This window comes from Melozone crissalis, unplaced genomic scaffold (genome assembly GCF_028551555.1).
Source record: "Melozone crissalis strain CALT ecotype California unplaced genomic scaffold, PUWL_Pcris_2 ptg000090l_1, whole genome shotgun sequence".
NCBI lineage: Eukaryota > Metazoa > Chordata > Aves > Passeriformes > Passerellidae > Melozone > Melozone crissalis.
In genome coordinates this window covers 2,558,449-2,575,682 of record NW_026535867.1, presented here as the reverse complement: position 1 = coordinate 2,575,682, position 17,234 = coordinate 2,558,449, and the positions used below count along the sequence as shown (strand labels likewise).

The 17,234-nt window shown below is 37.7% G+C and overlaps 1 protein-coding gene across 7 annotated transcripts in view; it reads right to left on the bottom strand.

The window, feature by feature from the left end:
- The window catches only part of CASK (calcium/calmodulin dependent serine protein kinase), a 185,643-nt gene that overhangs the window by 58,774 nt on the left and 109,635 nt on the right, over window positions 1–17,234 (bottom strand). For 4 of the 7 annotated variants that reach the window (XM_054291346.1, XM_054291349.1, XM_054291350.1 and 1 more), the window contains exons 7-11: window positions 12,570–12,745; window positions 10,302–10,424; window positions 7,877–7,960; window positions 6,201–6,300; window positions 1,088–1,105 (exon numbers count right to left, since the gene is read on the bottom strand). In XM_054291346.1, coding sequence (XP_054147321.1) covers window positions 1,088–1,105; window positions 6,201–6,300; window positions 7,877–7,960; window positions 10,302–10,424; window positions 12,570–12,745 — 501 coding nt within the window. The remainder of the gene's footprint in view (window positions 1–1,087; window positions 1,106–6,200; window positions 6,301–7,876; window positions 7,961–10,301; window positions 10,425–12,569; window positions 12,746–17,234) is intronic. The other 3 variants (XM_054291351.1, XM_054291348.1, XM_054291352.1) reach the window with 1 other exon arrangement.

The window sequence follows — 17,234 nt, the reverse complement described above, 5'->3', positions numbered from 1 at the left end:
GAGGTTTTTTTTCTCTTCCCCTACAACTGCTTAAAAATAATACTATCACAAAACTTTTTTACAAAAATCCATTGAACTTTCACTCTCATGTTACTGGACAGGCACTCTGAGTTGAGGAAATAGGAGGAAAATGAACAACTTCCCCCACAATCTGTAAAATCAAAAGAATGAACCAAACAACAACAACCACAAAATCCATGATTGATCAGAGATGGAGACAGGGACACATGCCCTGCTGACATGTCCTGACCTAGGACAGAAGCAGAGCTGTTAATCTACAAGTCTCAAACTGCTGCAGGAAACCCCCACTTTCTATAGCTTGTTTTTGGGGAATTAGTTTTGCTGAATTAGTTGTTTTTGAAATGGTTGTGGTTTGTATCAAAGGGCCTAAAATTTCACCGCTTCTCCTCCGCCTAGTATAGCCTGCAGGTTTTAGAAATGCTTGTGGTCCCAGTTTCTCACAAAGTGTGCAGCTGCTTTGCAGCAGAACCTCTTCCCTGTGTGCCAACAAGATTCCTTCATTGAGGAGACACATTTTGGATAGTTATTGAAATCAGGTGTATGCATATCCACAGTGCATATGCATAGATCAGATAACACATATCAACACAGAAGGATCAAGAAAGTTCATGCAAGCTGAGAGCAAGAATAGAATATTTGACTAATATTACAGTATATGTTTGGTAGTTGAAAGAAAAAAAAGCAAACATTAGTCCATGAAAACAATTTTGGAATGAAAATGCAAATGCAAAATATACCTTATCAATTCAATGAAAAATAAATTTTAGTTCAGTTGTGTTGCAAATATTAAATATTGGGAAAAAATCCCAAAACTGAGGTAATTTTAATACTGCCTCTAAATTAGAACCTTCAGAATTCCCTGGGAATCATCCTTCTGCTTTATTATACTGTTGATTATATATTACACTGTAGACAGATTTAGTCAATACCAAATAATTTTGTTTGAACAGGCAGTATTAAAACTGAAAAGAGCAGAGAGAAGCAAAAGAAAGCAGATTTTTAAACATGCAAAGACACACACCATAGCTGACTGATATGCCTTAAAGGAAAACAAAGGGATACCTACTTTCTGCTGCTAGAAGTCCTAGAAGGAAGGCAGCATTTGGACAAACAACAAACAGTATGAAGATTTCAGAACAAGCCATTTATAAAGCTGCAACCTAGCAGACTAATTTAGCCACAAAATAGTCTCAACAAAGTGACAAGGATCCCCCCAGTTTTTAATATGGATTTTCTATGTGCAAAGCAAATGGCACTGGCAGAGTGGGATGGGAGGAAAACAAACACTTGGCATTAGGAAGGCTGCACATGGATGCAGTGTTAGAATTCTATTAATACCAGACTTTTCCCAACATTGCTTAAACTATTTTTAAAAACTCATGGACAAAAAGGGATTTTTCAGTAAAAATATTGTAAGAATTGAAATGATAAAATAATTAAACATACTGCAAATGATGCAAAACATATTAATATACTTAAGCAAAATTTAGTGATGTTATATTGAAGTCAAAAGTTTCAGTGAAAAATGTTATGTGAACCATTTAGAAATTCAACCACTTCTTTATTGCTTTTAATTAACAGTATCTTTATGTCCTTTTTAAAAAAATTAAACATATCAGAGCAAAGAATCAATAGCTGAAAAATCATCAAGTTAATAATGGAATGTTGGAAACACACAAACTCATGATTTCAAAACTGACAGCTGCGCTTGTAATACTAGCAAAGGAATTAGTAACAATTATAAGGTGAATATAGTTTTTTTTTTCCCCAAGCATTCATATTTTAAAATGTTACACAACACCCTTTGCAAATATTTACAAAATCAATGTTAATTTTTGCATAACAAAGGTGGTTTTTTTTCTTACTTCTGGTGATGAAACTGATGGGTATTAAGATATGGGCTGGTATTGACAATATTTCATGAATTCTAAATCCCATGAAACAACTAATCATTTTAACTTGTGAGTTCAGCTACTTCCATGTATGTTGGAAACAGCGAGCTCACAACTTGTCTGTATCTGTGCTGTTTGACCTTGCTCTGAAGGACTAGAGATTTAGCTTTATTCCCATTTTTATTATCAAATTTGAAAATCAAGATATCATGCTGTTAAAAACTTCTCATTTGACACAACATTACAGAGTCTGACAAAATAGAAAAGGATGAAAATTTCGATTTGCACACATCAACCCTGAGACAAGATACCAAAAAGCATTTGCAAAAATGCTGTGTGTGGAGAAAATGAGGCAGAAGCACAGAAGGAGCCTCAGTGTGGTTGCTTCGTGTGCAGTGCAAAACTCTGCTTCTGTTTATCTGCTTCCAGAGTGACCACAGAGCCCAGCACTGACATGAATGCAGGAAATACTGCGGCACTGCCACTGCTCAGCACAGATGCAGGAGCACATTTGGCCACTCAGGCTCTTCTCTTACTCTGAGGTTACCCCAAAGCACAGCTTGAGGATCCTTTACAGGAATCCACACCTGTCTGTGGCAAAAAGCTGCTCTGAAACCTCTTAGTCACAGTTCAGAAATGTGTGCCACAGCCCAAGCAATTCCAGCAGACATCAGAGAGTAACAGCCTTTAACAAAAGGTAAGGGTTGCTTTAATTAAAAGTCAGTTATGCAGTTCTCCAAATCCTATGGACTATCCATTAGCTTAACTCCAGCACTGACTGGCTTCTGAAAATGTGGCTACAAAAAGCTTATGGAAACATAAAGTTTACACAAAACCTCTTCAATTTATCAGTTTTTCTAACTGCTGGCCTGAAAACACAACCATTTTGAATCTACTTAACACTCCATATGAAACAGTTGTCCTCAACTCAGCTTCTCAAGCCAAACTCCAAGAAGCAAAAGGAGGAAAAATTAAAAGCTTTACATTGGTGCTGTTCATTCCCAGCCTGAGGCACTGTTATGAAAACACTTGCTAACTGTATGTCTGTACATTCAGCTGGGGGACAAGTGGCCAGCATATGACAGAAGGAGAGGAAATCCTGTCTAGAGCTAATGTGCAATCAGGAGGGTCAGGCACTGGGCAGGGAAAGGGGGGGAGGCAGATGGGGAAGGGCAGCAGAGAGCAAATGCTGTGAATTTCCCTGGCACCTTATGGATTTCATGGTCCACTTCAAATACTTCCTACTGGACCAGTTTTCCTCCTGTGACAGATTTAGCCTTCAGGGCTGCTGATTGCTAACTTCTGATTTATGTTTGTTTCAGCATATTAAAAATATCCAAAACATTTGTTGCCTTGGGGAATACACAATTTAGAATGTCTTGAAGATAGGCAACCTGAAAGTCAAATGTTTCACATTCTAGAGAAGACCATTTGCAGCAAACTTGTCAGCTGAGCTGCTTGGTGGCTTTACTGCAGAAGTTACTGAACACAGACTGTCAGCAATAAAGCAGCATTGTAGTTTAAAAGTATTTTAAAAGGTTTTGTCACACTCAAAATTCAGCAAGACTGATTTCTGCCATGTTACCAACAGGATGGTAGCAGGATTAATTCAAGTTTTTCAGAGGATGGTTGCTGACAAAAGAGGAAACAGACCACCCACTGGTCAGCAAGTGGTTGGAACCAGGAGTTAACACTGTAAAAAGGAAAAGAAGATGTGTACAGAAAAAAAAAACTGACTGACCTCAAACAAAATTTATCTCTGTTCATTCCCATCTAATTTAGCTATGCAATTTTCTGACTTTCACTGGAAAACTCTCTAATAAGAATATCCTTTGTGATTCTGCATCTACAGAACTCATCTGACTGGCTGCCTGCAGTGCCTTCCTATCCTGGGATAACCCTTTGGTAGCACAGGAAGATGCTCCAAGGTTCCAGCAACTCCAGGTTTCCATACTGACTTTGAGAAAGAACACCTCTGGATTAACTGGGCAAAAAGAGAGAACTGAATTTTTCTGATTCTGTGTTTGGAAAGCCCTGGAAGACAGGAAATGTGATTTGCATAACCTAATAAGCATCTGTATTTCTGTACATTTATCTCTGTAGGAATTCTGTATTTGTCTGTTTCTGAAAAACCATTTAATTACAGTGACAGGCTTCATGAAATTTTATGGGAGGAATAATTGGCAACCACATCTAAAATATTAAATGGTCTTCATTAAGAGTTTATGATCTGGAATAACATTATGAGGTACTAGGAAGGAAACTTAAATAACCTTAAGATAATCAAGTTTCTACTGCAATTCTTGAGTTTTAATTTCTCCAAACTAGTTTGGTTTAGAATCATCACAAGACCCATCCTCCAAGCCAGAAGTATTTGAAAATACTATTAGTGTACTTCTGAAGAGGAAACAAAATAGATTTCGGTATCTAGGAATTCCAGCTGAAATGTTATAACCTCTGAAAGAGAAAGCTGAAAGAGTTGTAAAGTCTTTTCTAGCAAGGCTTAGTGTTCAATATTAAATATTTGGTCAGCTAAAGTAGTGGGTCAGAGAAACATGATGAAAACTACCCATTTAGGATGGTTTCCTGATCACTGTGATCCCCCATCAGTTTGATCAACAATGTCAGGTTAGAGAATAACTTTGCTTTCCTGAGAATTCCAAGCTTTTGTTCCAGTTATTTCAGAGACGAACACAAGCTAACAATGGATCCAACACAGATATTCTTACAATTTACATGTGCACTGGGTTCAAGTATTCTGTGAGCCGAAAAAAATAGAACTTGGAACTTTCCTGTATAGTGCTATCTGCAATTACATCACTCTGAGGAAGACACATGTCTTGATGTGAGACTGAAACTGGAAAGCAGAACTGCTGTTTCCAGATTAGGAAAGTTGCCACTGCCAGTCATGTTGGTGGCCATTCACCACTGAAATAGGGGAAGTAGATGGAAACAAAAATTAAGGCACTGCAAGTAGTTCTAGGTGAAGTAAAACTGACTTATTCTTTCTTTAAAAGAATAGGTGGATCCTTAACTGCAAGTACAAGTATCCAAAAGCTGTGTCCCTGAACTTAAGCCATGAGGCTTTGATTACCCATTTGCAATAAAAGATCTGAGATTCTCATTCATTTCTATGGGAATTATGAATGGTGTTCATGTCTAAGGACAAAGCAATCTTTTAATTTTAGTACTTTAAGCTGGATTCCAAGAAGTAAAGTTAGAGAATTTCAACCAATAAAAGTTGCCCAATTCTTATGGGGCATATCATTCCTATATTAATGACATTGAAATAATTTATAAAAATTACTGGCTTAAAAGAAATAGAAGGAAAGAAATAATTAATATATGCAGTCAATACATAATTTTTTCACCTATAAAAATATTTGGACAGAGAATTATCACACAGCAGATCAACACACGCAATTAAGTTCCTGAAATGTCTTCCAAAGAAGTCAGTATACAGCTAAAATATTCTGTTAGTACTCCTAAATTAAGAAAAATTAAAGACAGTCCTTTTGGTCTTAGGTTTTTCTTAAAGATTCATTTAAATTGATCCTAAATCCTAATTTTAGATCAGACAAACCAACCCAGACTTCTGCACTGCAAATATTTTGAGCAATGCTATGTCAAAATTAAGAAACATAACTAAGGCAGGGCTGTGTTAGTTTAGGGACTGACAGGTGATTTAAATTTCTGAATATGGGATATGGACAAAAGGATTGCTTGGTAATCTCACTGTCCTGTCCAAGGCCTAGATCACAGCACAAGTATTACCTTCCCCTCTGACTACATGTATTGTCTCTCTCTGAAGATCTGGGATCAGAAATACTGTCCAGTGTGCTTTAAACAGGACACAATCATATCATTCTCTAAAACAGGAGTCAAAAAGCTTTGGTACATATTGGCTTCTTTTTATTAATAACTATTAGTAAGGAATTAGAGCTTTGCTCCTGCCTAAGAATTCAAGACAAAATTTCAATAAGTTTTTATACTAAAGTAATATAAATAGAAATGTCAGACTATAACATTATTTGTAATTAAATGTACATACACTAAAAAATAAAAAAAATCAGACATAATTTCAGTAGAAGCTTAAAAATGTGCCGACACTTTCTGTGCATTTTTGCCAGCTGTGAATGCCATTGTGACTGAAAATTGTTCATCTTTTCACATGTAAATGTTAACTTAATATTCAATTTTACGGAATCTCAAGAAATGAGTAAATACTTGGTACTCTGGTCAGTATGGACATGCTGAATGCAGTAAATACACTTTCTGTTAAAATACCTGAGGAGGTGGGATCTTCAGAGAAGTCTGGCAGCTCTTCAGGAGGGTCACCATAGAAGGAGTTGAATTTGTGGCTTGACACAGCTGCTAGTACTGCCCCCTGAATAAAAATACCCACACAGTCTCAATTACACAAAGCAGGATAACAAAACATTTCCAGACCCCTTGGATCAGTCAATCTCCTGAGGTCTCTTCGTTGACCTTTTCAGTGAAGAGCAAATACATTTTCTAGTCTTCACCTCTGCCTCCCTTTTCACAGTGACCATAGCTAACAGAAGAGCTGGTGATACACTAATAAACAGTAAAAATATTCTTTGCAAGGGGATTCATCAGAACAGTTCTTTATGTGAATGTATTTTGAAATAGTAACAGTGAAGCATAAATTCACATTGTAGTACAATGTAAACAAAAGAACTAATCTCTTTATCTTTTCCTCTTACCTAGACTGAATGGATTAGCAGGAATAAAAATTCACTTTTTAAAGCAAAACACTATGTTTTTATTTTAGAAGTTGTCATAATTTGACACTGACAGCACTAGAATACTTTGACACCCAAAATGCCCCAAAATGCATCAATATAAAAATAACACAGTTATATAGACAATTGCAGAGTCCCAGAATGAGCATTACAGGGGAATTTACAAACCCAGAAAAATGGTTATCTCCTCTGACATGTATTTACTTGTTCAAGTAAATTACACTTTAACCACTTAGGTTTTAATGCCTCACAGTTATGGAAGTATAGATGAATTTCATGAAACATACTGCAGAACAGTGCTTTGGATAAAATGGCATCAAAAAAATAATGAAGGTACAAAAGCTCAGGAAGCTAAATATAGTGGCCTCCTCTGGAAGAAATCCAGGAAATATCTGAAATTGCACCTAGAACAGGAATCAGGTCATATTCTAAAATGTACTAGATAACATTTTAATGGAAGGATTACCTGGGCATACAAACCACCAAAGAGAAAGAGCTGTTCATGAACTGTGGCAGCTGTGCATCCTCACCATCAGTCACACAAAACTTTTGCAAAGCAGCAGCTCAGTGTGAATACCTGATTCTGGGTTTTACTACAAACTGTAAAACAGCCCATGAACTGTAATGCTCCATGTTTCTGTCATAATTTTCTGAACTTTTCAGTGAATTCAGAAATGCTTCTGTTAAACATTCCATGACAGGAAGAGAAGGAAAACCATGTTGTTTTGGGCTAGAATGTCAACATTCTTTTCAACGTGGCTAAGAAATAAACTAGTATGTAGCTAAACATAAATAGGATAAATTGAAGAGTATGTATTTACTCTTCTTCCACAAAGACATTAAAAATTACTATGTTCCTTTTATTCTAAATGTAACAGAAGTGATTGCACAATTCTCTCCAGTAATTCATATTACACAGAATTACTGAACTATTGAAGATGAAGGCCTCATATACACCTTGGCTGATACCAGACAATTTGCACTGAAATTTGAAAATGATGCACTAGGAAAGAAAGACAGGACAAACAGCCTTTCTAAGACATCATTTCAATAAACACCTGTGAAGGCTTGCTGCAACTTTTTATTTTATTGCTGACTTCAAAGCATGGATTTCTCTCAACACTTTTTAAATGAATCAAGTATCACACAAAATTCAAGCTGTGTAATTATACTGTTTTAACACTACATTGAGTTTACCTTTAGTTTTCGTCTTGCATTGAATTTTCTCAACTGTTCTACTGTTTCTGGAAGATGAATCTTGTATGCATAGCGATCTCTCTCCTTGAAAAACCCCACAAAAAACAAACCAAAAGAACATTAAATACAAGCTTTTAATATCCTTTTGACACTAAGAAACCAGACAAGAAAAGTACCAGCTCATAAATATCCTAAGGAGAATGAGGATTTGTCGCAACTTAAGGAAAACTTCCAGAAACTGAGAGGGATTAAAGTGCTTTGAAAGAATTCTTAACTTGGGCCAAGGATATTTTCTTTTTGTAATTGTTTCCCACCTTGTAGTAAGACCCCACTGTTTGTTTTACTGTTGTGCTGTCAGTCTGTGACCAGCACTGAACTTCGAAGCAGAAAAGCAGTTCTGCTGTTTGGAATTCACAAACCTCAGTGAAGGAACATGCTCAAGCACACTTTGACAGGGTGCTGGGTACTTCAGGTGAGGTTGGGAGGTGGGGTAAGTGTCCAACAGGGCAGGAAATGCCAACCCAATGCCAGCCAGGGGATGGTACAGGGAGAATTCTCCATTGTAGGTGCAAATGAAAAATGTGCCAATGAACAACTGCAGTGACAGAAGGGACAAAACTTGCAGCAGCCATCTACCTTTTCCCCCTGAAGCTATGTAAAATCATTGATTTAATGTGTTTATCACATTCTTCTCCTGAATCAGAGTGAAACCACAGCAGTCCCTCCATGGCACTAAAGATGTCTCTGTCTCATGCTGTATTTGCTCCTATCTATAAATGGTTTGGAAAGCTCTGAGAAGGCAGAAAAGGCAGTTTATTGTAGGCAAAAATGAGAGGACTGACTGGTGGAATGCCTGGCAAACAAAGTTGTCATAAACTAAACCATGTGACTTCCAACAAATAACATGATCAAAAAGAGACCACAGACACCAAAAGTGCAAAGCTGCAAAGGCAGAGCTTGCACATGCACATTACAGAATTGTCTTTTAAACAAACCTAATTAGCTTAGTTGCTCAAATAACAAAAATTACAGGTTTTCTGCCAAAATGACCCTCAACCAAGCTCTAGCTTTAGCATCTCAATGTGGGTGTCCTCTCAAAGTGAAGAAAAAGTCCAGTTACAAGCAGGTAAAAACTCCAATTGCAAGCAGGTAAAACGAGATTATCTGCGTTTGTATGATATTCCGGGATTCCAAAACATAGTGTTCATTTCCATACCCTTTGATATTTGACACACTATGTACATCCCAGACCAAAGACACAACTTTGCCTCTTTTTAGGTAGAATGGTTTGAACCTGCAGTTTCCCAACACACAGAAGAGCTGCCCTTACCACTGTCATTTCTGAGAGATGAACACTCCCAACCTGCTCTGATAAGCTAGATCACTCTGCAGCTTGGAATTCAAGTCAGAGGCAGAAAGAGAGCAGAGAAATGGAAGAGTGACTCCATTCACTGGTGGTTACACCATTTACTTGGAGGGAGAAGAGCATAGGATCCTGTTCTTCCCAGGTTCTGTCTTTGTGGCTTTCTCTTTGTGTCATGTAGAGCACAGAGGTCAGCAGCAGACACCAGATCAGTCCCCTTTCAAAATAAGTGCCCTGTTTAAGTTGATGATATTATGACTTCTCTACCCTGGACACCCACTATAGAAAACCAAACCATAACTAAGGAAATTGTTAATTCATCAGCTTCTGCCAAAGAAAATACAGTGCTCTGAACCAGCACTTTTCACCTTTTAATTCTGCAGCACAACCCATCATTCTCCAACCCCAATGTTAGCACAGACTAGTGATGGACTGCTGAGAAGCTACAGGTGTATTTTCTCCTTCTCCAGTTGTAAACCTTCAGTGTGCAGCAACTACTCTTCCACTGGCTTAAAGTGTGTTGTAAATTCTGCCATCACTGAAAAACAATTTGATTACCAGATGTCATATAATTGCATGCAGTCACAGTGGCCTTGGGGCAACACTCCACTACTTCCTTCCCTTTTGGTGGGATATTTTCAAGAATCTAATGTAAGGAAGCAGCACAGTTCAGCAGCATAACCTACAGCAGTAGAGTGCATGGCTACATGACTAACAGGAAAGAGGTTTAGATATAACTGAGCAAAAAGGAGATCAGAAATTATCTCCGGAGTTTGATAGCCACAGAGAGACACTTTAACACCTTCTTTAAGCTTTATGTTATGCAGCCCTACTCCCTGCAGTCTGGTGCTGCTGAAGATGTCCAGCTGAGTTTGCTCTTAAGCAAGAGTTTAAGCCTGGCAATTATCAAAATCTCAGGCTCTACTCCTAGAAAACATTTAAAGCATAATATCCCACATTTTGTACAGTTCATGTCTACTTTGAAAAGCTCAGGAAAACAAAGAAATCCATGGTTTTCTCCCTTAAATGAGAAAGTAGCATGTAAACAGCTGCTTTTATTACCTTTAACCAGGGGTGATTCAGTGCTTCATACACTGTTATCCTCTCTGCTGGATCCAGCATAAGCATGCGGCGCACCAGATCTTTGGCACTTTCAGAAATATGGCTCCATTGCCTAGGATTCATCTGATTAGGAGCAAGAAAAAAAAATTAAATTAGTAATAAGAATGTACAAAAGAACCTAGTGTTTATCTACAATAATTGCAGAGATTTAATAGTGGTTGGTGCTAGTAAACATTTCTGTGCAATGAACGTAAAAGGAAATTTCTAAGGGTTTTAATAACTTGTAAAAATGGAACACTAGTTACTACGGAAATGGCACAAAAATTGAAAACATAAACCCTGACACGTCCTTATTATGTTATAATCACAGTGTAATTTCTACCTACTCTACATTCTGCTCAGATAAAAGTCACCACTCACTAGATACAGCAAAACATAATTAGGCTCTGTTTAACTGTTAATGACGCATATGATAAATGCAGAAATTAAATCTACTCCTGAAATCAATATATGGCAAGAGAATTTATCTGTTTCAACCCACAATTTCATGCCAGTGATTCTGGGAAGGAAGGGAATAAGGGAATGCCTGTTGTGAACCATGCTGATCCTGTCCTGAAGGTGCTATGGGACAATGCCTCTTCCCAATAAATTCCTTTCAACTTCACAACAGGTAAAGTTTTTCCACTAGAAAAATGAAAAAGTCCTTTTCCTTCCTTTCCACAGGAAAGCTTAAAAGGACAAGACAATACCAGCAATTGCAACACTTTCAGAGTAGAACTTTAGGAGAAACAATGTGAAAGATGATTTAGAATATATTTTCATTTTGTGCACATATGCAGGTTTGTGCTCAACCAGTCAAAATGATGGACACCTGATAAAACCATACCAAAGTAAGAAAATTCTTTATGTGATATAAAGGATAATATCCTTAAGGTATTTCTAGTATTTCTTTAAATTATGAAGAAGCTAAGTTTTATTTAAATGATAGACAGCTAACTTTACAAAGTACTGAATGCAAATTCAAAATTATGACCAGACTCTTTTCAATGTTACAATCTGATCATTATATGAGGTCCATTTTATTTAAAATAAGTATTTACAAAAAATGGTCACTTTGAATGGGGGCACTCAGCAATGTTATCTGGCTATGAAATGCACATTTATAGCTGTGATTAAATTTCTTTTTCAGCTCTAATGAAATGAAGGTAATTGCAAATTTGACAGGATTTTCACTGAATAGACAAATTACTGTGGAAACAAGAACAGAAAAGGAACTAAGAGGACACAATGTACTGGTTGTAGCTTTTTTTTTTTAAAAAAAAAGAGAAGTTAACTTGTATCCTTCCAGAAGGTTTTAGCTGCTTAAGGGATTCCACAAAGAAATCTTCCATAAAGTGAAATATCTGTCAGTCTGTGCAATCCCAAAACTAGTGCTATGAAGAAATGCTGCTGTTTCCAGGATTATAAAATGGAAAAAATGAAATATGTGCTCCTGACCAAGTACAGTAACACTGCTGTCACTTACATTGTAGCAGGCTGATAGGGTGATATAATAAATCAGACTGTCAGACATCTTTGGGAGTTTTCATTTGTAATTTGCTCATGCACAGCTCATGTATGACCTTGGTCCAAAAGCTCATCTTAGACAAACCCACAGTGAAGTTTCAGCTTTAAATTTGTCTCTACAATGGTCTGTGGGCTGAGGCTGTGACAGCTTCTCTTGTGTGCACCCTGACCTGCTGTGGCTGCAAGTGGCTCCTGTTGAATCATCAGCTGCACTTTACTGTACCCTGCACTAAGAAGAAAAGTGCTTGCCTGCATTTGTAAAATAACATGCATTTTGTTTTAAATCAAGGCAATATGATGATGATGAATGTTTATGACAGCTGTTGTTATAAACAGATAACAGATCAAATTTTTGATCTGTTAGCTGATCAAAAATTTTAAAGTGTTTATAAATCTGAGGTTACAGCATGTTCTAATTCACAGCTAAACCTCTTGTCTTCCTACAGGGCTCAATGTACAGTTAGGGGCTGATTGTAACACCCATTTATTATTTTATCTGAGCAAATATTTCCATATTCTAATTCCTAGCAATGACACAAAACACATCAGGTACAAGACAGACCAAGGAGGGAAAATAATCTCTCTTCCTGTGTGACAGATTTCCATAAACTTTACATTTAAATCAGGCAAACATCAACTTTCAGAAATGTTACCAACAGAGCTCATCTCATTGGAAAAGGATTCATGTATGCTGCCATTTACCTTGTATTTGCCTTTAATAATGCCTTCAAATAATCTTTCCTTGGTTCCATAAAAAGGCAAACAACCACTTAGCAGGATAAACAGGATCACACCACAACCCCAAACATCTACAGGCTTCCCATATGGTTCTCTTTTTACCACTTCTGGAGCCATAAAGTGAGGTGTTCCTACACGTCCTGAATGGAAATAAAAAGAAAATTGAGTCAAAGTGATGTGTGTCAAACATGGAAATGAAGAATATCACTGCATTAAACAAAAACAGTTTTAATACATTTTGTTCATGGTTTAAAGCTTTAAACACAATTTATATTTTTATATATATGTAGTGAGATAAATCAGCGTTTTCCCTTTTGCTTAATTTTTACTTTAATAAACTGAGGAATAGTCTACCCAAGCTGGCAGAATGTGAAACAAGACTTGTAAGAGCACTGGGACTCTTCAGTAAAACTTGCCATATAAAAGTAACCCATTAATTTGGACAATCTTTGAAACAAGAATTATTTAGAGAGCAAATACAAAGATGCTGTAAAGTTCTAGTCCACACTGATAATTTGAAAAAGCTGCAGCTAATTGGCAAGAGCAGAGTCTGATGCTCTGCCCATACCTTGGCTGGTCTACTGAAACTGCCAGCAAAAATGCAAAATGCCAGCAAATGTGGTATTCATTTATTTGAAGAGGGCAGTTTCTTACTGCAGATGAAAAGATAATGCTAATTTCACAGAGTGCTTTCATTGAGTGTAATTAATGTTTTCATATGAAAGCAAAATGTATTTAGCACCAACTGATCTTTTGAGCAGATAAAACTGATTAGAATAATCTCATTCAATTTCTATGTAACACATTAAGCCAAATAAAGCAATGAACATTTTAACTCTCCTTATAAATGTTTCCCATTGTAAAGAGTTTTGTCTCCATTGCAAAAATTAAGCTTGGAATGCTCAGGTTATCACTGACACTTCAAACACTGCAGTCTTTGGACTACCCTGGTTCCACCAAATAACAGAAGAAAAAGAACATCAGTGTAGCAAACTTTCACCACTACTACCTCCTTCATAAATTATTGTTGCTTATTACAGTGGATTTCAGGGGTTTCATTCCAGGCCTGCAGCACCTGCTGGTTAGGAGTGCCTAAAATGCAGCCCAGAGGGTCCAGGGTGTTTGCAGGGCATGTATACAACTCAATTTTGACTTTGCAAAGAGACTCTTGCTTGATCAACCTGTTCTGCTCATCCTCAGCATGGGAGTCAGCCAAGTCACAGCACTGACAACACCTGGGGGACTATTTGGACATGGCTTCCTCTGGAAAGACCATCCTTTGGTTATCTCACCTAATCCAGGAACTTTATCTGACCATGTTCTTTTAACTAGTCCTTTTTGGATTAAAGGATTAAAATATTGTCAGAAAGACAGCAGCTTTTCAACCATACTCTTAAGAAATAACACTGCCATTGTGAAACTTCTTCACATGGCTTTCTCTAAAACCTTTTTAATCCCAGTTTAGCAGGGAATTCCTCTGCCAAACAAATGTTAGGGATCTGTCTGTGACAAAGGGATGTTACCTCATCACCACCAGGCTAGGCCTAGGCTAGGCTAGGCTAAGCTGGCATCTTAACAAGTCCCTGCAGTCCAGGCTGACCTGACAGCAAGGGCCAGTTCCTTCCTGAGCTAAAAAAGATTAAACCACCAAGATGCTGCAAGTCCAGCTCATCCCTCATATCACAGGAGAAGGAGGAAGGATATTTAGTTTGGACAGAGAAAGAATCCACAGAGGGGAAGATGAGTCATTCTTCTTGTGGGCTGGACACACTTTGGAGGGGTATGGCATAATTTCAGCCTGAGAAACCTCAAAGGCCAATCTTCAAAATCACATTTATGAGGTACAGAATTATCTCCTTACATGGCTCTCTCTCTTGTAGATGCCTGGTGGAAGGGAAGACAAGGAAAATGGAAATCTTATACACACACATCCAGTATGCATAACTTGCTGTGATTTTTTCTGCCTTTTTTATGTGCCTAAAAACTTTTATCTATAAAGTTTCCTCTTTTTTTTCCCCTCTGGATGCCATCATTGGTGACAGGAAAAGCATCAGCATTTCCAGCTCTGCATCAGGCCATGTCTGTGCATAAGCAGCAACACCTGCCTCTTCAAAGAGCATTTTTCTATCCCTCAGACTGCTTGTGTGATGTTTGTGGTGTACCTACCATAGACTGGAAACCTTTAACTCAGGAGATGATCACAGACCACAGAGCTTACCCAGGTCTTGTTTGCCTCAGTAGGAACTTCCTGAGGCTTGGGTGCAAAGGAACCCATGTGCAATTTTGGAGCAGGTGTAATCTTTCTTACATGTTGAAAAACAAATTTTTTGTGGCACTAAAGCACACTTAAATATTTTTCATAAATACAAATGGAAAATTGTATATCCTCTGAAAATTCTGCCTTCCCATCATGCTTTATAATTGTTGTTATAAAATCTGACAAGTGTGGAAAAGAGGGATTTCTCTGAAGACAAAGAGGGGAAGTCAGCAGAAGACAAAATATCACATAGGGTAACAAGCTATTTAAAAGAGGCATTAAGGTGCAGTTGTCTGGAGAAAGTAGCTAATGAAACCATGAACCTTAGATATCAAATGATATCTAAGTTGATTTAATTATTTTCAACAATTATGTACCAGCCCTCTCAGGTCACGAACTTTTTGTGGTTTCAATAAGAAATTGCAGAGTTGAACATGGTGCAAAAATGACTGTGTGCTGTGAGAACAGCACTTAAAGGTTTGGTTTTTGGCTTTGGGGTTTTTTGTCAATGCACTTAAGTCTGCTGGGCATTTCAGTGAAGGGTAACCTCAAGAATATCTTGTATCCTGGCAAACAACTACATTTTCTCCTGGTGTAAATAGCACATTTAGCAGCAACACATGCTATAAAAGCAATCCAATAGCATGATGGAATGTTGGAATTTAGGTGTCAATGTGCTGGCACTGGCACTGCAGGGGTAGTCTCAGTGAGGAGGGGCTGGAGCTGCCCCATGCCAGACACAGACAGTTCCAATGGGATCACTGCAGGCACAGCTCAGCCCAGCAGTCAGGACAGTGGTGTGAGAAAGCAGGGAAAGTGTGTGTAAGAAAGGGAAAACCTGCCCAGCAAGCGAGGAATGGGGAACTGCCATTTCCCATCCTCCCTGCACCAAGTGGGCTGGGGGGTGAGTCAGGAGTGAGGGGGTGAAGCTGAACCTGGGAAGGTGAGGAGAGGAGGTGGTTAAATTTCTGTCTTTGCTTCCCACTATCCAAACCTATTTGATAATTCAAAGCTCCTATTTTGCTTCATCTGGTGACCTCACATCAGAATGTGAGGCTGCACCTTCACGTGGTGCTCAAGTGCTCTTACAGACAAATGATGGTCAAAACCCAGTCCCTCTTTGATTATCACACATCTTCTTTCTGGTTCCCTGAAGTTAGAAGGTGTTTCTTCCACCACAGGTAGAAGAACTTGATCTTTGTTGGCCTGGTCCAAACTCAGGACACAATAAAAATCCACTTTGATGAACTGCTTGTCAAGGAGCAGAAGGAATAGAGTGGTTTAGTAAAAGGAAACACTACACAGCTGTTCAAGTCCCCACCAGGCTGCTGCCATAACCCAGATGAAAAATGGATGTTACTTAAAAGCAAACTGAAAAATTCAGTGTTACTAAACCCTAATACTCACTTTTAAAATGAGAACTCCATAAATACAAATTAAATTAAAAATAAAACTAGGCTAGGTTAATGAAATCCTGTCATTTACCACTGCTAGATTATAATTAGTGGAAACAGTTAAAGACAGATTTGGTTTTGTTAATGCTGATAACAGATCCCAATACTTTAGGTGAGAGGGATGAAGTGGGTACTTATGATGGTGGAAATCACAATTTTATGTCCATGAAAAAGCAAACCCAGAAGAAGCAGAAATGTAACTGGTTGAGACTGAACTGTCCAGTCAAACAGGATTAAAAAATGCATATATCTGTGTGTACATATGTAGTGGAATCTTAAAAAGGCTACAGAAGTTTCTGGGCCAGCTGTTGACCTTGTGACCACTCCACTGGGTTCATCAAAGGAGCAAATGATGATTTTGAAGTTATTCTAAAAACTGACCTGAGCAAGAACTATTGAGCTGCACCTTTGAACTGAACTTAGCTCAGGAAAATGAACAAAGTACACATATACTTACACAGATGGGGAATTTTCCTATGTTGAAACTACAAGAAGTGTAAGGAATATCAGTAACAGTATAAATACAGTCAATAGACAGCAAAGTTGTTTAAAACCATGGATATTCACTGCCCTTCAGCTCAAATATCACTTCTGCTGAAAATTATTTAGGAGAAAATCTGCCTTCTAAATATGTCCAGTGTAAAATTTTAAAATTCTTCTCAACAGCTCAGTTATAAAATATTTTAGAAACTTTTGAATTTTCTTTGATATTTTGGAAGAAAGTCTGCATCTTTCTGGAGGCAGTGTGAGAAAGAACAGTAAGCAAAGGCACTTTTCTCTGAAACAGGTGACTTCTGCCTTCACAGGTTTTTTATTCTTCACAACATAAGTACACTCATGGATATATTCAAATGACTGTGCATGAAAAAACCACATTTTAACTGAATATAGATTGCATGCATGCACACACAGAGGATT